The sequence below is a fragment of the Arachis hypogaea genome, chromosome 7 (assembly GCF_003086295.3).
Source record: "Arachis hypogaea cultivar Tifrunner chromosome 7, arahy.Tifrunner.gnm2.J5K5, whole genome shotgun sequence".
Classification (NCBI taxonomy): domain Eukaryota; kingdom Viridiplantae; phylum Streptophyta; class Magnoliopsida; order Fabales; family Fabaceae; genus Arachis; species Arachis hypogaea.
In genome coordinates, this window is record NC_092042.1 from 79,001,718 (window position 1) to 79,029,084 (window position 27,367).

The 27,367-nt window shown below is 31.3% G+C and overlaps 1 protein-coding gene across 1 annotated transcript; it reads left to right on the forward strand.

Moving 5' to 3' along the window:
- Window positions 1–7,258: 7,258 nt before the first annotated feature.
- On the forward strand, window positions 7,259–8,135 carry LOC140174419 (secreted RxLR effector protein 161-like). The gene is made up of 3 exons (XM_072198873.1): window positions 7,259–7,889; window positions 7,979–8,011; window positions 8,128–8,135. Exons 1-3 carry the CDS (start codon window positions 7,259–7,261, stop codon window positions 8,133–8,135), a joined length of 672 nt encoding a protein of 223 aa, XP_072054974.1.
- Window positions 8,136–27,367: the final 19,232 nt, after the last annotated feature.

Below are 27,367 nucleotides of genomic sequence, written 5' to 3' on the forward strand. Positions count from 1 at the left end.
AGTCCGCGTACGCGTAGGGTAATAGGTCCGTCCACGAGCCCAATCCGAAATATGAACCATAAAAGAAAATACCAATTAAACCGATCACAGGAATACCAGTTAGAGTACCTATTATCCAAAGAGAAATCTTTCCAGTAGGAAATTCCGGTCCTGGAGGTATAATATCAATCACTTCACGTCCATCCGATGCATCCGCTATAGTTATTTCGTATCTCCCCTTTTCTTTTCGTATGATTTTTTTTACTATCCCCGCTGCAAAAAAAAGAGATAAAATCTTTTTTAATCAAAATTCAAGTTTAGAACTCATGTAGTTAATCCATTCTATTATTTAAATTATTTATTAACTTAGGAAGTCTTTTTTTGATTATTATATTATAATTTTTTATTAGAATATAAAAAATTTTATATTTTTAATTATATTATATATTACGAGGTATTATTTTACGTTATATAGTATACATATAAATTTAGATTTTTAAAATTAAAGTTAAATTGATAAATATTTCTAAGTACCTAATGATATAGAGGGTTAATAATCAAATTAGCTCCTAAAAGATAAGGTATTTTTTAAATTTGTTCTTGAAAGATTTTTTCAATCAAATTGGTCCATCAAAGATTAAATTTTAATCATATTTGTTCACTAGTCACTCTATTAACAATTTTCTTTAAAGATGAGATTGTAAAATGTTAATTGACAACATATTTAATAACTAATATTTCTAATTAGATATTGACCAAATATATTTATAAAAATTTATTAATTTAGTCCTTTGCCCCAATTACATAAACCTTATTCTCAATATGACCTAACGACTAAATTGATAGATTTTCATAAACATATTTAGTCAGCGTCCAATTAGACATGTTAGGTGTCATATATATATGCTATCAGTTAATATTTCATATTATCAATCATTGACGGAAATTGTGAGTGGAGTAACTGAAGAACAAATTTGATTAATTCTTAATTTTTAAAAGACCAATTTGATTGAAAAAAAACCTTTTGAAAATGAATTTAAAAAATATATTATCTTTCGAGGGCTAATTTGACTATTAACCTTTTTTTCCTTTTAATATGCCTACACAAAATAAATGGTATTTTGGTTTTTTTGTTTGTTTTAATACATTTAAATAACATTAATACTAAAAGAATATTTTTGTCTTTTTAATTAAATAAAATTTTAATTCAAATCAAATAAATTTAATATTAAAGATATTTTAGTCTTTTAAAATATTAATCCTAAAATAATATTTTACCCTTTTAATTCTTTTAAATTTTTGTTTTTTGTTTTCGTCATAATTTTGTAATAATTTGATATCAATCCAAAAATGAAATAAAATCAAATTAAAACAATAAAACAAAAAGGTTTTAGCCCAAATCTCAAAACATAACTTTAATTATCATTCTTCTCTTTCTTCTTAATAACAAAACACTAAAAGTCTAAAACTCTATATACAAATTTTTTCTCTTTCTTCTAATCAAGAAATATTAAAATTTCGTACAACTTTGGAAGTTGGAACACCAAATCACGTGCCTTCTTACACCTTCCTTCCCCACAAATTTTGGATGGCTTTAAAGACAATCTAAGTTTGTTTTTAAACTTGTCGAACAACATAGATTATAATAATTTAATTAGAATATCAACTATCTGTTTAGTGGAGGGTATGTGAGTGATAGCTACAAATCAAACTCAAAAGTGTTGATTCTCTCGTAAAGAATAGGATTATATGGTAGAAGGATAGTTGACATGCTATTACAACAGACTGAAGGTGGTGTTTGACACAAATGTCTTAGGTCACTTAGTAAAATTTGTATCCAAATCAATTTATCAAAAACAGATGCGAGTGTTCAAAATTCAGCTTCAATTGAGCTCCTGCTAATAGTAGTTTGTTTGCTTTGACACGGATTTTCTATCATCTAAATCGGCAGTCTAATCTAAATTTACAAAGATAGATAATCTCAATTAGAAGAGTTATAAAACTGAAGTGTGACATTAATCGTACTTGTTTGGCATCTTAAAATACGTTCTTTGTTGCCATCCAATGTTCTGTACTTGAATTTTCCATCCAAGGTGCATGTGTTTTTTGGTTGGAAATTAAGATTATGGTTAGGTTAGGTTTAAATGGCTAAGCAAGTGGGATGATGTAGCTCAAGATATTATTAACACAACTTAACCTTTTGTTACGGCCTAGCCCAAAGGACCCGACCCACTGACCACCCGACCAAAACGGTCGGGTGATGCGCCCATACACGACCCGAACACGTGTCCGGAGCAGCTGATCACCACAGCTGTGTGAGGAAGTTTCGCAGAAAGAGGGTCCTACCCTTGTGGGACCCATATCTGACACAGTATCCCAAGGTACGTCACACATTCCACCTAACACATTCCTCACCTACACACTAACTGACTAGAGCGTCGGAGTGTCTTTGCAGGTGACACCCCCTCCTTCCACGACGAGAGCTCGGCTACCCGGTAGACCGGATCCAAGCACGATCGTGATCAAAGCGTTCCCCGTTCCACATATTCCACCCGAACTGTCCGGTAACCGCACCACCGAACACCTTTAATACAATATTACCATGTATCATCTTAATTATATATTTGAATAACATTACATAATTCTAAAAATATTATTGAAAGGGATGAGAATAAAGCAGAGTTTGCCAAGTTAGTTAATCTAACAGATTCTCATCCACAATGTAATACACTAATACACAGATGAAATTACAGTTTAATTGAGAATACACACACTCAGAATCGTACTGAATAGCTTAGCTCTTAGGATATCTTCATGGTACAGATTATACCCCTTCCCACCACAACGCCTTCAACAAAATCTTTTCTTCTTTCACTAATTCTTGATAAACACACATTCAAAACATACAAAAGATTCAGGTGAAACAGCTAGAATCTCAACTTAAATCTATCAAGAAAGGGGGCTCTAGTGCAACTGAATATTTGAAAAAGATACAAAAATTGTGGATTCTTTAGCTGCTTTAAGTTATGTTCTATCCACTGATGATCATATAGAGGAAATTTCTGAAGGATTGAGTGAAGAATATGCACTTTTCTTAATAACTGTTTCTTTCAATTTCATGCTGATAGTTATTTTGTCATATCTCAGGACACTCAGGAAATACTACTCCAAAGAGCTCCTAAGAATGGTGTTTATGCTTTTCAAAGAGTTGTTATTTCATCACCATGTTCATCTAATTGTGATGCTCATTTTGTGTTCTGCTAGTCTTGTTCCTAGAGTCTGTAATGTTTCATGCAATGCTTTATGTTCTTTTAATAAATCTAATTCCATTTTTAGTGCCTCTCTTACTAAGTGTTCACCTTCTTTTTCTTTATGGCATGACCGTGTAGGCCATTCCTCTTACAAAATTGTTAGAGCTGTACTTCAACAAGTGAATTCAATAATAAAGATTCTAGTTTATGTGAATATTGTTGCATGTCAAAGATGCATGTTCTTCCTTTTACTATTGACTCTTTTCAATTTCATGCTCCTTGTTAGATAATGTATTAGGACCTGATATTTATTTATTTCTGTTTTATGCTTATGTGTATGATTCAGTTAATAGAGTCAAAGTCATTAGTGGCCTCAGAGGCAAGTTAATCTTTTTTGTTCAGCTAGTTTCTATTTTTAAGGAAGTGGAGTCCTATTCTTAAGGTAGTGGAGTGAGTGGTTAGTTTTTTTCTTTTTCTGTTATTGTATTTAACAGTTTATTGAATAGCGTCAGATGTTAGTTTTGCTTCTTCAGTTCTCTAGTGTTCAACTCTCTCTCTCTCTCTTGTTTTTTCTCTGAACATACAACAGTTCGAGTGTGAGTTCTGCAAATTCATTGCAGGACAGTGAGTGAGAGTGTGTGAGGATTGAGTGAAACAACAACAAATTGGTATCAAGAGTCTTAAGTATCTTAAGGGCTGTGGTGATGGAAGCTTCATCAACAACTATTGGGCTAGCAGGCATTGCTCCTCCAATCCTTGATGGGAGCAATTATCATGTCTGGCAAGTGAGGATGAAAGCATTCCTTGAAGGAGCTGATCTATGGGAGGCAGTGGAGGATGACTACGTGGTGCCTCCATTGGTTGCCAATCCAACTGCAAATCAACAAAAGCTCTACAAAGAACGTGTGACTAGAAAAGCCAAAGCAAGATCTAGTCTCTATGCTGCTGTTACTCCTATTATTTTTAATAGGATTATGAGTCTAGAATCTGCAAAAGATATTTGGGATTTTTTGAAGAAAGAATATGAGGGCAATAAGAAGATTAAAGGAATGAAAGCAATGAACCTTAAAAGGGAGCTAGAAAGAGTGCAAATGAAGGAAAATGAATCAGTTCAAGAATTTGCTGATAAACTCCTAGACTTAACCAATAAATTGGCACTGTTGGGTACTGATCTTGGAGAGGAAAGACTTGTCGAGAAGCTCCTGTGTTCTGTACCTGAAAGATTTGAAGCTACTATAGCATCTCTTGAGAACACAAGAGAAATCTCAGAGATGCCATTTGCTGAAGCAGTTAGTGCTCTTCAAGCACAAGAACAAAGGAGGGTACTGAGGAGAGGAGATGAGCCAGTTGAAGGTGCAATGCAGGCTAGGGTGAAGCATGGAAGTGGTGAGAAGAAGAAGCAAGGCAAGCAGTTTGGTGCTCAACAGACCAGTTTTAGTTCAAGTGATGCACAAGTGAGGAAAGGGAGTGATGAAGCCTGCAAACACTGTGGAAAGAAAGGTCATCCTTTCTTTAGGTGTTGGAGAAGACCAAATGTAGTCTGCAGGAAGTGTGAGAAGATGGGGCACATAGAGAGAATCTGCAAAGAAAAGAGCTCTCAACAAGGAGAGGCTCAAGCAGCTGCAGGTGAAGTGGAGCAATTGTTTGTTGCTTCAGGCTTTGTGTCTCAAGTCTCACGTGATGGATGGCTGGTGGACAGTGGCTGTTCCAATCACATGTCAGGAAATGAGGCAATTTTCACTAATATTGACAGATCAGTCAATACTAGAGTGAGAATTGGGAATGGTGATCATCTAGAGGTTGAAGGAAGAGGCAATGTGTTACTTGAAGGCCCTGGAGGAGTGAAGCTGATGTCTGATGTCTACTATGTTCCCAAGATAGATCAGAATCTTCTGAGTGTGGGACAGTTAGTTGAGAAGGGCATGAACATTGTGTTTGATAAGAATGAATGTGCTATTGCAGATGAGGAGGGCAAACTCTTGTTTAGGATCCCTATGCAGAACAAAACATTTGCATTCGATCCTGCAAGCAAAGAGAGCAAAGCTATGGCATGTGTGCAGGGTCAGGAGGAGTTGTGGCATAGAAGGTTGGGTCACTTTCACTATAAGGGATTGCAGTTTATGCAGAGGCATGGTTTAGTTGAAGACTTGCCTCAGTTGGGAAGTGAAGTGTCTGATTGTGAAGTATGTCTGCAAGGGAAGCTAGTAAGGAAGCCATTCCAGAAAACAAGATGGAGGGCCAAGGAGAAGCTTCAACTGGTTCACTCAGATGTTTGTGGGCCTATGCCTGAGGAGTCACTGAACAAAAGCAAGTACTTTGTGACCTTCATTGATGACTGCACAAGATTTTGCTGGGTCTACTTTCTCAAACAAAATTCAGAAGTTAATGAAGTATTTCTGAGGTTCAAACAAGAGGTGGAGAATGAAGCAAATTGTAAAATAAAGACAGTGAGGAGTGATAATGGTGGTGAGTATACCTCAAAAAGGTTCAAAGCCATCTGTGAGAACTCTGGCATAAAGCAGCAGTTTACAGTTCCTTACACTCCCCAACAAAATGGGGTGAGTGAAAGGAAAAATAGAAGCATTGTGGATATGGGAAGATGTATGCTACAAGGCAAACAACTACCCAAGAGCTTCTGGGCAGAAGCAGTAAATATTGCTGTCTTCTTGTTGAATAGGTTACCAACCAAAGCTCTCAACAAGCAGACATCATTCGAGGCATGGCACGGGTACAAACCAAAGGTTAGTGGACTAAGAACATTTGGTTGTCTATGCTATTACTTGACTCCTTCAGTCAGTAGAGACAAGCTTGATCATAGAGGTGAGGCTGGTATCTTTGTAGGGTATAGTTCTCAGTCTAAAGCCTACAGAGTGTATTGTCCTGATGCACAAAAGATTACTATGAGTAGAGATGTGATTTTTTGTGAAGATAAAAATTGGGAGAGGACAGTATTTGAAAAGAAAATGGCTGACAATATTGTAGTTGAAGCTAATGTGCAGAATGAGGATGAGTTAAATGAGGAAGCAGATCTACAGAATGAGTGTGAGCTGATTGAAGATGAATTGATTGATAGTTTGCCTATGCGAGGTACAAGACCACTGGCAGAGGTCTATGCCAGATGTAATGTGGCTCTCCTAGAACCAGGAACAGTTGAGGAAGCAAAAGAAAGTGTGGAGTGGGCCTCAGCTATGAAAGAAGAACTGAGCATGATCAACAAGAACAACACATGGCAACTTGTGTCTAAGCCTGATCACAAGAAGACTATAGGTGTCAAATGGGTTTTTAAGATAAAATTGAACCCAAATGGCACTGTGAACAAGTATAAAGCCAGGTTGGTTGTGAAGGGATATGCTCAAGTGAGTGGGGTGGACTACTCTGAAACTTTTGCTTCGGTTGCTCGCATGGATACCATCAGATTGCTACTAGCTGTTGCTGCACAGAAAAGGTGGACCATCTATCAGCTGGATGTGAAATCAGCTTTCCTAAATGGTGACCTATCTGAGGACATCTATGTAGACCAACCAGAAGGATTTGTTGTTAAAGGCCATGAAGACAAAGTGTATAAGCTGAGGAAAGCCTTGTATGGGCTGAAACAAGCTCCCAGAGCTTGGTATAGCAAAATTAATTGTTATCTGCATCAGCTTGGGTTCCAGAAGAGTCTAAGTGAAGTCACTCTGTACTACAAACAGAGTGAGAGAGGCCTTGTGGTGGTGTCTATCTATGTCGATGATCTGCTTGTTACAGGAGAGAAGGAGAGTGAGATAGTGAAGCTGAAGGTAGGACTGATGAAGCAGTTTGAGATGACAGATTTGGGGAGAATGTCTTACTTTCTTGGCATGGAGATTCAGCAAAAAGAAGGTGAGATATTCATCTGTCAGAGAAAGTACATCAGAGAGGTCCTAAAGAGATTTGAAATGGGAGAATGCAAGACAGTCACTACTCCTGTTAATCAGAAAGAGAAGTTAAGCAAGAGTAATGTGCAGGATTCTTAGCATGAGAATGAGTACAGAAGTCTAGTAGGCTGTCTAATGTATTTAACAGCTACTAGGCCTGACATTCAGTATGCAGTGAGTATTCTATCGAGGTTCCTTCATTGTGCAGCTAAGGAACATCTTACTGCAGCAAAAAGGGTGTTGAGATATCTAAAGGGGACTCAAAGTTATGGTGTGAAATTCAAAGCGGTTCCTGAGATGAAGCTGGTTGGTTTTGTAGATAGTGACTGGGGTGGTTTGGTGGAAGACATGAAAAGCACAACGGGTTTCTGTTTTTCACTTAGATCAGGTTGTTTTTCCTGGAGCTCAAAGAAGCAGGAAGTTGTAGCACAGTCTACAGCTGAGGCTGAATTTGTGGCTGCAACTGCAGCTGCAAAGCATGCAGTATGGCTCAGGAAGTTACTCTCTGATTTGGGGCTGCAAGAGAAAAGATCAACTGTGTTGTATATGGACAATCAAGTTGCAATTGCAATTGCTCAGAATCCAGTCTTTCATGGCAAGACTAAACATTTCAAGCTGAGATTCTATTATCTGCGTGAAGCACAACAGGAGGAAGAGGTGGAGCTGAAGTATTGCAAGACAGATAATCAGATAGCTGATGTCTTCACCAAGCCTCTTGCTGTTAGTCGATTTAGTCAATTGATTCATGAAGTTGGAATGTGTCCAGGTCTCTAATCCAAGGAGGAGAAATGTTAGATAATGTATTAGGACCTGATATTTATTTATTTCTATTTTATGCTTATGTGTATGACTCAGTTAATAGAGTCAAAGTCATTAGTGGCCTCAGAGGTAAGTTAATCTTTTTTGTTCAGCTAGTTTCTATTTTTAAGGAAGTGGAGTCCTATTCTTATGGTAGTGGAGTGAGTGGTTAGTTTTTTTTCTTTTTCTGTTATTGTATTTAACAGTTTATTGAATAGTGTCAGATGTTAGTTTTGCTTCTTCAGTTCTCTAGTGTTCAACTCTCTCTCTCTTGTTTTTTCTCTGAACGTACAACAGTTCGAGTGTGAGTTCTGCAAATTCATTGCAGGACAGTGAGTGAGAGTGTGTGAGGATTGAGTGAAACAACAACACTCCTCTTGATATGATTTATACTGATGTGTGGGGTCCTTCTCCTCATTTATCTTATCATGGATTTTGATACTATGTATCTTTTTTAAACTTTTTCACTCGTTATACATCTATTTTTTTGCTTCAAACTAAATCTCAAGTCGTACAAGCTTTCATTTAGTTTAAAACAGGAATGGAAACTTATACTGGTTCAAAATCAAGGTTGTACAATTACATCATGGAAGGAAGTACCTCTCAAACTTTTTTACTCAATATTTGGCAGCTAATGAAATTTTACATAGGTTCTGTTGTCTTTATACTCACCAGCACAATGGAAGGACCCAACGCAAGCATAGACATATTGTGGAAGTTGGTTTAGCTATGCTTGCTCATGCCTCTATTCCTATTATTCATTGGGACAATGTTTTTCTATCTGCAACTTATTTAATTAATCGTCTTCCTTCTTTTCCAGTTGACAACAAAACTCTTTTGAACTTTTACATAACCGTGTTCCTAGCTACTCTTTTCTTCGTGTGTTTGGGTGTGCTTGTTTTTCATATTTACAACTTTATAATAAAAATAAGTTTAATTATTCTATTGGTCCTATAGTTTCGCGAAATTTTTAATTAGGTTCTTATATTTTTTTTCCTTTTAATTAAGTCCTTGCACTAATTTTTTTTTAATTGAGTCCCTATACTTTTTTATCCTTTTATTTGAGTCTCTGTACTAATTTTTTTTAGTTGAATCCTTATACAATTAAACCAATTACTATCAAGAGAGACTTAATTGAAAAAAAAATTGTGCAGGAACCAAATTAAAAGGAAAAAAAAGTATAGGGACCTAATTGAAAATTTTTACAAAACTATAAAGACCAATAGAATAATTAAACCATAAAAATAAATTGAACTATAAATCTGAGATGGTAATGTTCTTAGGCTATGCACCTAATCACAAAGGATATAAATTTCTCACTAAGAAAGGCAAAATCCTTATCACTAGGCATGTTTTGTTTGATAAAACAAAATTTCCTTATGAAGATTTCTTTGCTGCTGATGCTATTCCTCATGTCTCTAACAAATTTCCATTTACTTCTTTACCTATACCAATTATGCATGTGCATGATGATAGTGCTTTATATAATCTCATTCTCCACTTGTTACTCAATCTATTTTACCAAATTCTACATCTAATGCTACTGTTCAAAGTAATTCTATGCCTCAAGTTGCAACTCAGCCTCTACCTCATCCTTCTATTTAACAATCACAAAATTTACCATCAACATCTTCAATTTTAAAAGCCAATTCTCCTCCTACTTCTACTAATCCTTCCATACCTATCCCTGAGATCCAAATTGACTCAGCATCTCTTAACCCCACTAATACTCATTCAATGATTACCAAATCAAACTTTGGCCATTCTAAACCAAAGATACATAATACCACTTTAGCTTCTTCTGATTTTGACCCTTAGTATTTGCACACCACTTCTACATCTGCATAAAAAGCTCTTCAGTTTTCTCATTGGAAGGAGGCCATGATGGCAGAGCTGCGTGCCTTGGAGAATACTTATACATGGAGTTTAGCTGCACCACCTCCTCACATCACAAGGTATAATGCAAGGTTAGTTGCTTTAGGAAATCATCAAGTAGGAAGTGTGGATTTCACTGAGGTGTTTAGTCCAGTTATAAAACCATCTACAATTCGTGTTCTTCTAACCATTGCTATCTCTTCAAATTGGAAAATACTACAATATGATTTTAATAGTGCCTTTCTTAATGGCAAACTGAATGAAGATGTATATATCAAGCAACCCCCAGGATTTTCTAATATGGGTTAAAACAAGCACCTCGTGCTTGGTATATAACCCTTTCTGCCACTCTTAACAGGTTTGATTTTCATTCTACAAAAACTGATCTATCTTTATTTGTCTCTCATACCTCTTCTTACTCAATTTATGTTATGGTATACATTGATGATATTTTAGTTACTGACAATAATGAACATGCTATATCAACTATTATGACCAAAATAATTGCAATTTTTCCATTGAAAGCTCTTGGCACCTTTAACTATTTCCTTGGCATTGAAGCTTTCAAACTAAATTCTAGAGCATGTCACCTCTCCCAAAGCAAATACATTAGAGAATTATTGCATTGAGCTAGAATGATAGATGCAAAATCAGTCCGCACTCCCATGATTACTTCTGACAAGCTGTCTCAATATGGATTCGAATCTCACTCTGATCCCTCTCATTATTGCTTCATAGTAGGGGCCTTACAATATTGCACATTTACTCGTCCATAAATCTCTTAAAGTGAGTCAATATATGCACAATCCATTGGCAACTCACTGGAAGTCAGTAAAACACATTCTTCGCTATTTGGCAGGTAATATTAATCAAGGACTTCTCTTCTCTCCTTCTACTCACTTTAGAATTTCTGGTTTTGCAGATGCTGATTGGGGATCAGACTTGGAGGATAGAAGATCTACCTCTGGTTATTGCATCTATTTTGGGTCCAATCTTGTTGCATGGGCCAGCCGAAAACAACATTGTGTTAGTCATTTTACAGCAGAGGCAAAATTCAAAGGGCTTGCAGCAGCTACAACAGAGTTAATGTGGCTGGAAAATCTTCTTTCTGAGATGCATTTTCGATTTTCAGGAACTCCTATGCTTTATTTTGATAATGCTAGTGCTGTTCATCTATCTGTTTATCCAGTCATGCACAATCGCACTAAACATTTTGATCTGACCTACATTTCGTTCATGAGAAAGTTCAGCAAAGGAAGCTCTATAAGAAAAATGTCGAGTCCGTTGGATTTACCGGCGGAATAACAAAATAATCTGCTAGTAATATATTTACCGGTAGATTTTCTATCGAATTAATCCGACACCATAACCCTCGCTGATAACCAACTACCATCGAATTTTTCAATCCGCTGGTAGTTCCCATCGGATTTTGCAAAGTCACTCCAACTCCTATCTCCACTCCAGCTTGAGAAAATCTATGTTTTATACGCGTGTGAGGATGTCCTGATACTTCTCCTCAGACTACTCTAATTGCTGAGCCTGTTGATGAAGTCTCTGGGTGAGCTCCAGCACCTACTCCTTCAAATCGACACCATTCTCAGATTGGCGGACCGGTTGGTGGTAGAGGCAGATGAAAGTCTTAGTGTGGAGCTGTGGAAGTTGTCGGTAAAGAACGATCCCAACATGTAGAGTTCTTGTATGGCTCAAATGCAGTCTCGCACCAATCCGTGTCAGGATCGACGTATGATACAACGGAGTTGTTGCCATTGTCTCCAATCTATTGAGATTGCTGGGTTGCAGCCTTCAATATCTACGTGTAGGACTCTTGTATAGCACATATTATGATTAGGACTGCAATTAATTAAAAACTTTATACCCCATGATGTTTACTCACATAATGATCCACACATCGTTGATCAGCAAATTCTCTTTGTTCTCATTCAAGGTGTGAGTGTATTTGAAGGTCTCTGCCATCATCGTATCACGACTCAACGACTTAGACTTTTCAGGTTGAAACATGTTAAATCAAGTAATAATGACATTATATTTCAAAGACAAAACGAACTTAATAACAAATTGAAACAAGTTACATACTAGCCTAACCTTTGTCTTCATGAAAGTCGCTGACTCACCAATATACTTCGACGACTTGGCCGATACCTTGTTAGCTCTGTTCGTGAGACAGCGATGCTTGAACCCCTCATCAATCTACAATGGACGTATAAGGCCTTTATAAGGCCCGGGCAGAGTCAAATAGTGAGGTGGTTGCGCCGCTCACGTACATCCTCCATCATCTGTTACAGCTGCCAAGCCATTCATTGGTTGAAGATCTTCTTGATCATGGCATCGTGAGTCTTGTCTCATATAAATCACTCTCGCATAGAAAAAATTTAACACTAGTTAATCAAAATTAAATACATAATTAAACAAAATATAAGATATAAACTAAGTAAGGTTTGAATATGTAGAGTTTTGAATGCTCACTTCTGAAACCATCTGATACAAAAAAACCTAATAATAAACAAGAAGATAAGAATTGAAACAGAAAAAGATGAATTGAAATGAAAAATAGAAAATAGAAAACAAAAGGATATGTTGAAATTGAATACAAAGATAATCACTTTACTTTCTACCCAATTTCTTAATGCAACAAGAAAGGAACTCTTCAACCTACCTTGTCCACGCTATAGTTTAGGAATTGAATCGAATAGACTCCTGAAACTTCAACCCAATTCTTTGATGCAACAAGAGAGGGATTCGCTCAATCTCACTTGTCTACATCATGGTTTCTTTACGAAACTAAAAAGGGGATTTTTACACCTCTAATCTCTGAATGACGTCAACAATAATTTATAAGATATTTATAACCTCTTATTAGATTAAAATAAAAAAAAGCTTAAGCGCAAAATATAAGGCCCAATTTAGTAACTAAATAAATAAAATCGAAATACAGCAAATTAAATTGAACATTCTAGAACTATAAACTAATAACTTTTAAATAAAATTTGATCTTTTCATATCACAAATATTTGAAGACGTATCATTTTTCTCCCCTTAAAAAAAGATTCGTCCTCGAATCTTGTCGTTGAAAAATTAGTGGCTAAAAGGAACAAATATAAGAAAGACAAATTCTTTTTTTTTTCTTTGCACTGTATGTCTTTTTTTATTTTTTAAATAATGAAATCAACCAAAACAAAAAAAATAATAATAAAACACAACAAAAAAAACAAAGATAACAAGAATATAAAGAAGGACACGAGAGACATTGAACTCTTTTCTAATTTTTTTTGAGGTCATACAGATTGAAGAGAAGAAAGGTCAAGACAGGTTAATAGTGTCGGCAGCAAAGTTCAGGTATGGTGTGATTGGCTACCTGATTTTGGGAGGTTGTGGTCTATTCCGCGTTCACTAAAAGAATATTTTAAAAGTTGGATAGATGTTGCTAATAAAAAAGAGGAGCGTAACAATTGGCTCATATGTTTCTTTGCAGTTATTTGGAATGTGTGGTTAAAAAGAAACGGATGGATCTTTAATAACAAGGAATCCAGAGTAAAAGAGGTATTTCACAGATCCTTGATCAGTTACAGAGAGTAGAATAACTTGGATCCCTTTTATTATTGATGGCAATGCTGCTGGAGATAATACTAGAGATTGTTCTTAGACTTTTTCTTTATTTTTGATGATTGTGTCTCTATTTGAGACTTTGTCGCTCCACTTTATTATGTTGAACTCTTTTGTTCAAAAAAATAAAAATTAATCTAATAGCTGAAATGTGATATCAAATAATAAGAAAAAATAAGATAAACAAGAAGACAAGAATTCAAACGGAATAAAAAGATGTATTAAAACTAAAATAGAAAATAGAAGTGATATATTGAAATTGAATACAAAGAAAATCACTCTATTTTCTACCTAATTTCTTGATACAACAAGAAGAGATTTCTCAATCTAACTTGTCCACGTCATAGTTTGGGAATTGAATTGAATGGACTCCTCAACCTTCTACCCAAATCTCCGATGTAATAAGAGAGAGACTTACTTAACCTCAATTGTCCACATCATGATTTGATCACGAAATTAAAAGGGGATTCATACCTCTAATCACTGAATGACGACTACCATAATTTATGAGGTATTTATAACCTCTTTTTAGGTTAAAATAACGAAAAATCCTAAACTCATAACATAAAGTCCAATTTAGTAACTAAATAAACAAAATCAAAACATATCAAACTAAATTGAACATTTTAAAATATAATCTAATAACTTTTAAATAATACTTGATCTTTTCATATCACTAATATTTAAAGTACACATCATTCTCTTCCTCTTTAAAAAAGATTCGTCCTCGAATCTTGTCGTTAGAAAATTAGTGTATGAAAATTAGATAATTTTTTTTCTTTCTGCATTGTATATTTTTTTATAAATAATAAAATCAACAAGACGACAAACAAGGAAGACAAGAGCATAAAAAAGCACGTGAGAGACACTAAAATTCTTTTTTTTTAGGGTACGAGAAGAACAAATATAGATTAATAAGAATTAATCTAATATTTGAAATTTGATACCAAATGATACAAAAAAAAGAGGATAAACAAAAAGACAAGAATTTAAACTAAATAAAAAGATACACTGAAATTGAAATAGACACAAAAGAGATAGTTTGGAATTGAATACAAAGAGAATCACTCTACTTTCTACCTTTATTTCTTGACGCAACAAGAAAGGGACTCCTCAACAGAACTAGTCCACGCCAAAGTGTAGGAATTGAATCGAAAGGACTCCTCAACCTTCTACCCAAATTTTCGATGCAATAAGAGAGGGACTCACTTAACATTACTTGTCCATATTATAGTTTCATCACGAAACCAAAAAGGGGATTTTCATACCTCTAATCACTAAATAACAACTACTATAATTTATGAGGTATTTATAACCTCTTATTAGGTTAAAATAAACAAAAATCCTAAGCCCATGACATAAAACCGAGTTTGGTAACTAAATAAACAAAATCAAAATACATCAAACTAAATTGAACATTCTAAAAATATAAACTAATAACTTCTAAATAATAATTGATCTTTTCATATCATGAATATTTGAAGCACGTGTCATTCTCTTACTCTTAAAAAAATATTCATATCTTTTTTTCTTTTTTTTTTCACTATATGCTTTTTATTTTTTTTCAAATAATTAAATCAACAAGACAACAAACAAGGAAGACAAGGATGACAAGAGCATAAAAAAGGACGTGAAAGACATTGAAACTCTTTTTTTCAGGGTACAAGAAGAACAAATATAAATTAATAAGAATTAATCTAATACCTGAAATCTGATACTAAATAATACGCAAAAGAAGATAAACAAAAAGACAAGAATTCAAATCGAATAAAAAGGTACCTTGAAATTGAAATATACACAAAAAGGATAGATTGAAATTAAATACAAAGAGAATCACTTTACTTTCTACCCAATTTGTTGACACAATAAGAAAGAAACTCCTCAACCTAACTTGTCCACACCATCATTTGAAAATTGAATTGAAGGAACTCCTCAACATTCTACCCAATTCCCTAATGCAATAAGAGAGAGACTCACTCAACCTCACTTATCCATATTCTGATTTCATCATAAAAGCACAAAAGGGATTTTCACACATCTAATAACTAAATGACGACTACCATAATTTATTAGGTATTTAAACTTTTTATTAGGTTAAAATAAAGAAAAATTCTAAGCCCATAATATAAAACCAAATTTAGTAACTAAATAAACAAAATCAAAATACATCAAACTAAATTGAACATTCTAAAAATATAAACTAATAACTTTAAATAATAATTGATCTCTTCATATCACAAATATTTGATTCACGTATCATTCTCCTCTTCTTCAAAAAAGATTCATCCTTAAATCTTGTTGTTGAAAAATTAATGTATGAAAAAAATAAATATAAAAAAGATCATTTCTGTTTTTTTCTTTTTGTATTATATACTTTTTATTTTTTTATTTTTTGTTAAATAATAAATCAACAAGACGACAATACAATAATGAAATACAAACAAAAAAGATAAGGACGATACGAGCATTAAGAAGGACGCGAGAGATATTGGAACTCTTTTTTTTAGGACACAAGAAGAACAAATATAGAGATTAATCTAATATCTGAAATCAGATGCCAAATGATAAGGAAAAAGAAAGTAATCAAGAAGACAAGAATTCAAACGGAATAAAAAGATACGTTGAAATTAAAATAGAAAATAAAAGGAATAAATTGAAATTGAATACAAAGAGAATCACTCTACTTTCTACCCAATTTCTTGATACAACATGAAAGGACTCATCAATCTAACTTGTCCACGCCATAGTTTGAGAATTGAATCAAAGAGACTCCTCAACCTTCTACCCAATTTCCGGATAGAGAAGGACTTATTCAATCTCAATTATCCACAACATGGTTTCATCACGAAACCAAAAGGGAGGAGGAATTTTCATACCTTTAATCACTGAATAACAACTACCATAATTTATGAGGTATTTGTAACCTCTTATTAGGTTAAAATAAAGAATCCTAAACCCATAACATAAAGTCCAATTTAGTAACTAAATAAACAAAATCAAAATACATCAAACTAAAGTGAGCGTTCTAAAAATATAACTTAATAACTTCTAAATAATACTTAATCTTTTCATATTATGAATATTTGAAGCACGTATCACTATTGCTCTCTGATCTCAGAAGAGATCTTCTTGTAGCTCGGCCACGAATGGTCGTACATCAACTTGATGACATTAGTACACTCCTATGTGCATGTATTGTTATTTAACGCAAACTAATTAATAAAAAATTTAAGATTAGTAGTTTATTAAAAAAATATTTGAAGTAATCTATAAACTTCAGTTATATTTAAATTTTTTAAAAATTTTGGCAGAGTTTCATCTATAACTAGAATGCATCACAAATTCTATCGATCAACAATTTGTAAAATCCAGGTAAGTGATAAGTAATTAATTAATAATTAATAAATAAATTAAATAAGCGCTAAAGAAATTATGAATTCAATATTTATAAATCAGGAAAAATGCCTGTAAAAATTTAATTTAGAAAATAAATTGAGTGAAAAAAGATAATCAAAGTGAGATTGACTCATTATAATTGCCATAATTGTGGTTATGGCGATGATAGAATTTCTTAATTCTTATTCCCAAGTTAAGGCTTTTTTATGCATTTATAGCATTTTCACTAGTTTTGACCTTGTTTCCTTTTAATTTGCTTTAATTTCTTTTTTTTATCATTTCTTAGATCTTTTATTTTTTAGTTCTTTTACATTTTCCGTTTTATACTTGAAAATCCCATTTTTCTCACGACCAAGAGTGTGACAACTTAATTGCATTGTCTGAGGGAGACGACCCGAGATTTAATTACTCTTGGTTTTTTTTTAGAAATTAAACTTTGATTTGGGAGCTAATTGTTGATTTAGACTATACATGCAACGAGATTCTATTTTGTGAAATTCTAGATCAACATTAATTCTCACATCAATTACCGTCAGATTTATCGACAGATTTACCCGACGGTAAAGCTTTGCGGGTGTTCCAAAACGCAACATTTCACTAACCAAAGTTACCATTAGATTTATCCGCCTGTAAATCCGACAGTAATGCTCGCGCCAATTAATCTTTTTTTCCTCTAAATATTACCGGTAAGTTTACTGTCAAAAAATAGAATCCGACGGTAATTTTTTATCCGACGAATGTATTGCCAAATTTACCAGTAAATATGTCGATAAATCTGATGCTAACATCCGATGCTAAATTCAATAGTATTCAACATTTTTTTTTATAGTAAAACTCTATATTATTCATATTTCTGAAATTGATCAAATTACAGATGTATTTACCAAACTCCTTATGTTGACACTCTTCAATAAATTCAAAAAACAAACTCAAAATCACTTAAAAAATCCCTTATATTTGAGAGGGGATGAAAAGGATGAGAATAAACCAAAATTTGTCAAGTTAGTTAATCTAACAAATTTTCATGCCAAGCAATAACAGATTTTATCAAAACAAGAAAGTTGTTATTTCAGCCCGCGTATAAATAGCAGTGATTCTAAATAATGTAATACACTAATACACATATTTTCTCTACTTTATAATCAGAATTGTACTGCATAGCTTAGTTCTTAGGATCTTTTCAATTATGGACAATATATGTTAAAAGCACTGGAAAAAATTACAATCAAACTCACAACTTATTAATTATTATTTTATTTTATCTTTATCTGGTCTTTTATATATATATATATATATAAAATACCTTGTGTCGAACTTCTTTTTACAAGAATTTTTAGAAAAATACAGTAAGAAGTGACTGAACGATAGATCGGAAGGGATGCAAGGGATGGTCATGGAAAGATAAAAGAAAGTTCTGTTATGTGGTGCGTATTATAATATAGTAAATGTTAAATACCATTTTTATATTTTGTATTGTTTTTATTATGTCTCTAATTTAATTATAGATGACTAAAATTTGTTAGTTTTGAGCTATAATGCACGAATATTGACATTAATACGGATGCGAGATATGACATGATACGGGATATGTCGACACACAAATTTTAAAATCCTATAAAACACGAAAACACACGTATATATAGGGCTAAAAGTGAGTTGAGTTGAGAGAGTTAAACCAAACTCAAGCTTGGCTCACAAAAATTGAGTTTGGCTCACGCTCGACTCATTAACAATTGAACCTATTTCTTAAGCTCAAATTCGACTCACCGAAAACTCACAAGATGACTCAAATAATAGGAACATAATCTGTAATTCTATATCAATAAATTATAACTTATATATTTTAAAAAAATATTTGAAAAGATCAATTTTATATATTGTTTATTTATCAATAAATTATAAATTTTTTATTTATGTCCTAACATCAAAATTATATGAGTGAATACCTAACCCGACTCCTGATAATTTCTTCGAAAGACTATGAGGCTCCTAAATAAAAAAAAATACCCTTTCTGGCCTTTAATATTTAACTTCGTGAGACTAGTTAGTCCCTCTGTCAATGATCTCTCTTCAAAACATACTTATGTGATACGTTAATCACTAATATATTCTCTATTTAATTTTTATAAGTAAAAATAATTTAAAAATCATTAATATTTCTTAGTTTTACACAGTAAATTTAGCTAATATTTTTGAAAAAGATAATAAAAATAAAAATAAAAATTAAACGGCCTTGATAATTATCCTTAAAAGATAATGAAACTCCAACAAAAAAATTGTTATTCTTTGTTATTTCGTAAAGAATAAATCAATAGTTTAACATGCCATGTAAGCTTATCCGTTAATAAAGATAGAAAATATTGACAAAGGGATTAATGATCAGTCTCATAAAAGTAAAGATTAGGGGCCGAAAGGGTATCTTTTTTGTTGAGGACCTCGTTATCTTTCGAGATAATGGACATGGGCTGTTTATGATTTTTTCTTAAATTATATATAAAAAATAAATATAAAATTTTAAATATTTAAGATCATTAAAATATATATAATTATATATTATTATTTCATATGTATATATATAATATTAAAATTACAGATTAATTTCATATAGGATATGTGTGTGTATATATATAATCGAGTTAGTTTACGAGCTAATGAGTTAAACTTATTCAAACTCAAGTTCAACTCATTTAATTTATGAACTCAATTCCAGACTCAAGTTTGGCTCATCAACTCACGAGTTTAGCTTATCAAGATCGAACTGACTTGACTCACTTCCAGTCTTATATATATATAATATATAAAATATTTTTTAGATAAGTCATAATGATATTTTGATATTTATTGATATTAAAATATAAATTAATTTTTTAGTTATTTTTAATATCTTATTTTAATTATATAAAGTATTTAAAATATTTTATTTTAATAAATAATAATATATACTATTTTTAAATTTATTTCAAGAATACATGTTAAAAATAAAGAAGGGCATGTTGACATGTGACGGTATTCAGGTGTCTTTAAGCATGTCTGAAAAAGAATTTTTTATTTAAGATACAGTTAGATACAATAGATACGTGTGTCAGATAAATATCAATAAATATTGTGTTTAAAATGTATCCGTATTTCATAGATTTTAAAATTTGTAATAGTATTGATGGTGCTTTTACTTCGTATATGCTAATATAACTCACATCCTATTTGGTTTTAGTCTCTAATTATATAAAAAAGGTATAATTTTTGTAATTTATTTCATTAATTATAATAGTAGGCCAGGCTAAACCTAGATAGGCTATTTTTTTTTTATATTGGGTTGTCATGGGTGTTTTTTGTTAAAAAAAATAGTGAATAACGATTTAAATAAGATAAAAAAATAATTAAAAAATAGAAATTGTAAATCACAATTTTAGATAGAACAAAAAGAATTAAAAAATCTTAAGTCACAATTGTAATTTTTTAATTTAAAAAATTATAATTTATAAAATCATAAATAATAATTTCTTTTGTTACGTAAATTGTCAATTTGTGTTATACATCACACTTATAGAATATATCTATTTTAACTCATATATATCAACATATTATACAACTTCATCCATCATGAAAAAAATAATTAGCGACCTACACATACACAGATAATATTCTAGTTACACCATAATTTATTTTTGTCACAATTGCTAATGTCAAAAATAGCCTTTTACAACATAATTGCATCGGCTCATGCACAATCCTAGTTTGGTTTACTTTTTACCTCCCACCTATATTCCATCTCAGTAATCTGAATTCATCATTCTTATATTATAGATTAAATCCATTAAATTTGACAACTTTTCTTTTTAAACTAATTTCTCGGATTTACACTATGCACGCACCTGAGAAATGTTTGTCAATTTCTAACTTGTATAACAAAATTGTTGTGTACATAAAAATCAATCATCATATATTTATGTATAAAATTATAAATATATATTATTTAATTTATTTTTAATTTATATTTTATATTTAAATATATATTTTACACTAATAATTAATTTTTGATATACACCTAACACAATTATTTACAAAAATCCAATAATTATATTGTCACTAATTATAGTAATAACAAGCAAGATCTTTCAAAACTTTTCTACAATAGCGCAAAGCATTATATATCTTTGTCATATACATGTAAATCTCCATGAAAATGTAATGCAGAGAGAAGCTAAGGCACTTATGCCTTAAATTTATGAATACATAAAGACACAAAAGCAAAATATTTGGAGGTATCAATAAGCAAAATATTATTTTCAACATCAAAATATCACACCCTATGTTTATATATCTAAGCTCATTTTTTAAGGATTTTACTATTCATTAACTTAGTTTTAACTGTTCAAATAACAGAAATTTGTTATAACTTAAAGTGATATAATTTTTTCATACTGACTTAGAGGTTGCAATTTCGAATCTCCCTCATAATTTTGAAAAAAAAAACACAAATTTGTTACTTTATTAATAACACATATATCAGTAGTGGTGATCATCTGGTCACTTGGTCACCTGTGGCCGGCACCGGGACTCGGCGTAGATTGAACTAGAACTCTTTCACCGCCGGCGAACCGAGCAACATGCCTTCTTCCGTAATAACTCACACTTGAAGTACCCTTCAAAAAAGGAATCTTTTCTTGTGCCTCAATTTTGATCACCTTTCTAGCATCCACCAACAATGAGGAATTATGGTTCACCAAAACAAGCATGGTGACGAAGATGATGAGCAAAATAGCATTGAAGCGAGCCATGAATAATAATAATGTTGAAAATTAAAAGGCTTTTGTGATATGGTGAAGTTTGAAGAGAGAATGGCATAGATTGTGTGCTATTTATAATACTCACACAAGATAGATTGTTTGAGAAAGAGCCAGGAAACTAGCAAATTTATGCTATTTGGCCGAATTTGTATACATATGTATGATACTTTAATAAGAAATTTATTCAGTTAATGTGTTGATATATAGTACTATAAGGATAATAATAATAATGTCCTCAATTTCACTGTTGGTGTTGGGTTAGGTACATGTGAACTTTGACGCTATCCTTGGTTTATTTCTTTTGTTACATGGAGACATATTCATCAAAGTAGTAGCTAGCAGAAATTATTTTTAATATGAAAATAAAGATGGTGTTTTAATTGAATATTGATATTTGAAGTGTATTACAGTATTTGAGAAATTATTTAACACGCTCTCTATGTGTTTTAACACACTCCCCACATGTTGGTTAATAAGTTGGCTAGAATGCTGTCACGTGTCCAACACGTCCCCCAAGTGTTGTAACACGCTCCCACGTGTTGACTTCTCACCTACAAAATCCACCCATTTGTAATTATACCAAATAATCCTATTTTAAAAAAAAATACTAATATTTTTTCATATAAAAAAAATCACCCTAGTAGCTAGCTAGTCAGAATTTTTTTTATATAAAAAATTCAAATTAGCGAATTAAATAAAAAATAATTATGTTACAAGTATATAAAAGATCATCCACCAAATAACCTATTTGTATAAAATATTATTAAAAATAAATTAAGCAATATATATATTTATACACAAACATATAATAATTAAATTATTGACTAATTTTTTGTGTTTACATAATATTTATGAATAAAAAGTTATAAAATAGATTAAATGTCACAATTTTTTATCTTAAATTTCAAGATTATTCGTTTGTAAGTTTTTTTTTTTAACTAAATTGAAATTTAACCAATGTGAAATTTCACAACTCACGAAAAGTAGAGTATATATATACGGTACCTATAGTGCTACTTGTTTGTTCCAAATTCGTTGGAGTTGCTTATAGATATGAGTCTCTTTCATCATCACATGGCATTAATCGATGAGGCATTGTATGCTTTGATTCCATGAAAGAAGTGAACTCTTTCGTAGCTCATTGGTTAACAATTTCAAATTATGGACACCACTTAGTTTGACACAATAAAATTCCATATAGTAGTGCTCCTAGTCTTATAGAGCCATCAATTACACTATATGTAGTGTTATATATTTTGGATCCGTGAACCAATTATGCATGTTAACTTCCTTTGACTTCGAACAGATAAATGGATGTCTAAATAGAGCCACATCAACTCTCTATGGAAATTCGTTGAAATTAGTGTGAGCTCTTTCACTAATTTATCATCATATCATATCAAAGAACCTCAATAATATGATGATAATTATAGTAGGAATTCAAAGTATATATCATCATCACTTAAAACCTAATAACAAACTCAGCTATAAAATCATCATCCGACAAGCGCATCTACACCTAGTACTTTAGGTTATACATATATAATCAAGAGTAATATCTCAAATTGATCTCTTAAAAATTTTTAGTTAGACGATTTGATTTTTCTCAAATTTTAATTATTAAATTAGTTTTTAATTTTTTATTTTATTAAACAAATTAATCCATGTCAAATATTAATATAAAATTAAATAAATTAGTTTTTATTGTTATTTAATTAAAGATATAATAGTCTTTAAAAATTTTTAAAATTCTGAGATAAATCTTTTTATAAAGATGAACAATATAATGTAAAAAAAAATACTAGAGAGTCATCATAATTTATTATTTTTAGCCATTATATTTTATCATTAACCTAATTTTTTTAGTTTAATAATTCAATAATATATTTTATTCTATATTTTTAAATATTAATAACTAATTAATTGTAAAAACAAAAAAAATTCTTCTGATGGTACTAATATTTATGTGATGTAAAAGCTTATTTTTCTAGTGAAAAAAAATTTAAAAATTAATTTAATTATTAAAATTTGTTAAAAACTAAAGTGTCTGATTAAAAATTTTTTAGAAATTGATTTAAGGTATTATTTTATAATCAAATATGAAATATGTATGGCTTCTTAAACTGGTACAAATTATTAGAGTGAATTGAAGATAAGAGAATATGTTACAAGCAACCAATAAAGGATGATTAATTGAATGATTGTGGAAGAATATTAATTATTATCTTAATTTCTTTTAATCGAAGTTTAAGTTTTGGTGGACAATGCAATTTCTTCTTGAATATAATGGGTATGGGCACATATTATTAATAAGGCGAGAACCAATTACATTAAAATAAAATGGTACCATATATATGAAGGAGCTAAAAAATCACGAATGGGGAAGATCATTACTTGTGAGAGAGAACATTACGGCTATTCATTTGACTAAATCATCATACATGTGATGTAACTATCACTATTTAGAAAGTGGTAATGTTATGCTGTAAATGATAATTTATTTGTGTAGATCGTATTTTAAGTAATAACTATGCTACGTATATACTAAAATTAGTTATAAAAATTTATTATTAATATAAAATATATATTAGAATATAAATATATATTAAAAATAAATTAAATTATATATATTTATATATAAATACATTAATAATTAATTTTAATGACTTTTAATATACAAATAATATTTTTATTAAGTAATTAAGCTACATATTAGGTACCCATATTCTTCTTAATCGCTTGCTCTATAACTCTCATAACTAGGGTGTATGACTTTTTTTGGTATCGATTCTTTTATTATTATACTATATGTACATAAAAAATTAGCCACTAAATTATGTTAGAATATAAAATATATATTAAAAATAAGTTAAACAAAATGTATATTTATAGATAAATACATAGTGGCTAATTTGATAACTAATTTTTAGTTTACATATAAATTTTTATTCTTCTATGTATAGGACTCGAACTCAAGATCAATGATTAATTAAAAGAAATATTTGTTATTAGAAATATTTGTTATTAGAACCTGAAAGAAAGTTATGTATAGTTCCTAAAAAGGTATGATAACCTGAAACAGATTTCTTATCTTGAAAATCAATAGCCCAATCTAAATCAAAGAAGGCATAGATCATGTAATCTTGACACTTGTTTATGACCAACCCATGATAGAGCAGAATTCTCTTCACGGATTTCCAATGAGCAAGTAGTAGATGATGCATAAATTGAGAGACTTTACATACTATAAAAGATAACTCAAGTCTAATCATAGTAACATATTGCAAGGCTCCTACAACAGATCTAAACAATGTTGGATCATCAAAATTTTCAGACCCTGTTGAGAGAAGTTGAAGTGAGGAAATTATTGGGGTTGGCATTTATGACAGTAATTTCTCTATATATTAAGTTTGAGATAGATGCAATTGTCCCTTAACACTGTTGTCAACCTCAATGCTTAAAAAATAGTGTAGTTTTTCTGAATCTTTTAGAATAAAAATATTATTGAGAGATTGAATCATGTTCTGAATTTTCAGAGAATCATTACTAGTTATGATGATATCATCTACATAGCATAGTAAGTAAATAATAGATTTTGTACTATACTTAACAAAGAGAGAAAGATGTGTGATTCAATTTAGTGAACTATTCCCTTGGAGCTTGCTTCAAATTATATAGACTCTTGTTAAGTTTACAAACTAAATTTCGTGATTCTTGATCAAAACCAAAATAGAGACATGTATATCTAGAAAAGATATCAATAAAAATCACATAATAACAAAAATCTAGATGTGAAACTAATGGAACAGGCATCCAAACATCTGAATATACTAATTTTAAAGGTTTAGTGTACTGTGTTAATGAGTATGCATATTTTTTGTTTGCATACAATGTTGACAAAGTAAAGATAAAAAAAGTCAATTTTATTGCTAAATTGAATATTACATTGTTTTATAACTTGCTGAACAATTTTAGTTGCAACATGTCCAAGTCTCATGTGCCATATATGATAAGAATTGTAAAAGACAAAATACAATGTAGAATTCACAAGTTGCTTAATAGTTTTTGGTATTGATACATTTAGAAATTCATAGATGCCATTAGTTTTGATTCCTTGTAAGAGATGTTCCTTAGTATGTTCGCACTTCACACAGCAAGAATGAGCATGGAATTCAAAAAAACCTAATTGTCCTTAGTAAATTTTGCAACACTTATATGTTTTTTATTAAATCAGGAGTATGAATTAATTGACGTAAATTAAAAATACGATTTGAATCTTTTGCAAGAAGTAAAGACTAACCTATATGAGATATATGCATACATGTGTCATTACTTATATGAACCTGATTAGATCCTTTATTAATCCTTACTTCTTTATTGTCTTGAGTTGAGCTTTAAACTGTTTTACCTTGTATTTTGTTAATTTGGGAAAATAATCTTCAATCTTTTGCCAAATTTCATAATAGAATTCAGAACCAACCATTTTGTTGTTGAGTTGTTAGTCCATGGAAGCAGCAAGAAAGAGATGAGATTATAGTATTTTTGCCTCCGTTGCTTGTATTCTTTTTATTCTTTACCTACTACACAATCTTCATATGATGCAAACTGAACTGGAATTAATTCTTTCTTCAAGTGAGCTTTAAGGTAAACCTCTAATGGCTGCCAAGACTTGTTGACAAGTCTTAAAATTATTTTCACCAAGTTGATTGCTTATGGGATTCTAAAATGATTTGGCAATGAATGGAGTTCTGGTGGGACAATAAGAGCATTGTTGTTAGGTTGTGTCATGGCATGGATCTAGAAGGAGCCTAGCTCTTGATACTATGAAAGGAAGTTATCTACATTAGCTTGAGTCCCAAAAAAGATACAGAGAAGAGGAATTGAAACTAAATTGTAAAGACTAAATGTTTATTGTGTTAATCATACTATATACCACTGATATACTCCTATATATAAGAGTAGGAGGTATGCATCATATATGCAATGATGGTCTACATAGCCAAATATAGTTACAACAATTCTAACAGACTTAACTAACTTAGCTTAGCATTTAACCTTTTTCCTTTATAGAACTAACTATCCGGTGATGAAAGAAAAACTACATACCTATGTTACGCGTAGAAAAAGGATAAAGAAAATTTGTGTGTTGAATATTTGGTGTTATATATCAGTGTATAGTGCATTTTTGTTTATATATTATGTTTACTTGACATTTCTTGATGGAAGGTTACTTTTCTATGTAGTTCTATTATACTACCACAACTCATCCATACTACACAATCACACAAACAACACTTTAAGGGACATTCGCAAGATTTGAACCTGAACGTAGCATATTAAGAGGCTTATGATTTGTCACTTTAACAAACAACATTTAAGAGTTTCGTACCCTATTTGACATTCACCAACTTTTAAACCAGAGACATATGATTTCTCACTTCAACTAAAGTCTTAACTGCAATATTCAACCTCTCAAAGGATCATATAATAAGCCATCAAATTACATTTTTCTTTTGTTTGGCCCTTTATGAATGAGACTATTTTCTTTTGGGTAATGCTACGGTGAGGAATATAAATTTTTTCTATAGGTGAGTCAAAACTCTGAGTTTGAGGCGTGTTTTAGAACCCGTAAATACATGTAGCAGGTTTTTTATTCTCACTGTCTACTATAGTAGACACGTCGGTATTTGCTCTCTTTTTAACTGAAGTAATTAATTATAATTCTATTATTTAACTTCGAATTTAATTTGTGGGCTTTTTTAGATTG

Excerpts from the sequence above, each read along its gene's own strand:
- LOC140174419 (XM_072198873.1), top strand. The coding sequence starts at position 7,259 with ATGTATTTAACAGCTACTAGGCCTGACATTCAGTATGCAGTGAGTATT. Across the intron at positions 7,890-7,978 it reads TGAAGTTGGAATGTGTCCAG|TTAATAGAGTCAAAGTCATT; the intron begins GTCTCTAATCCA and ends TGTATGACTCAG.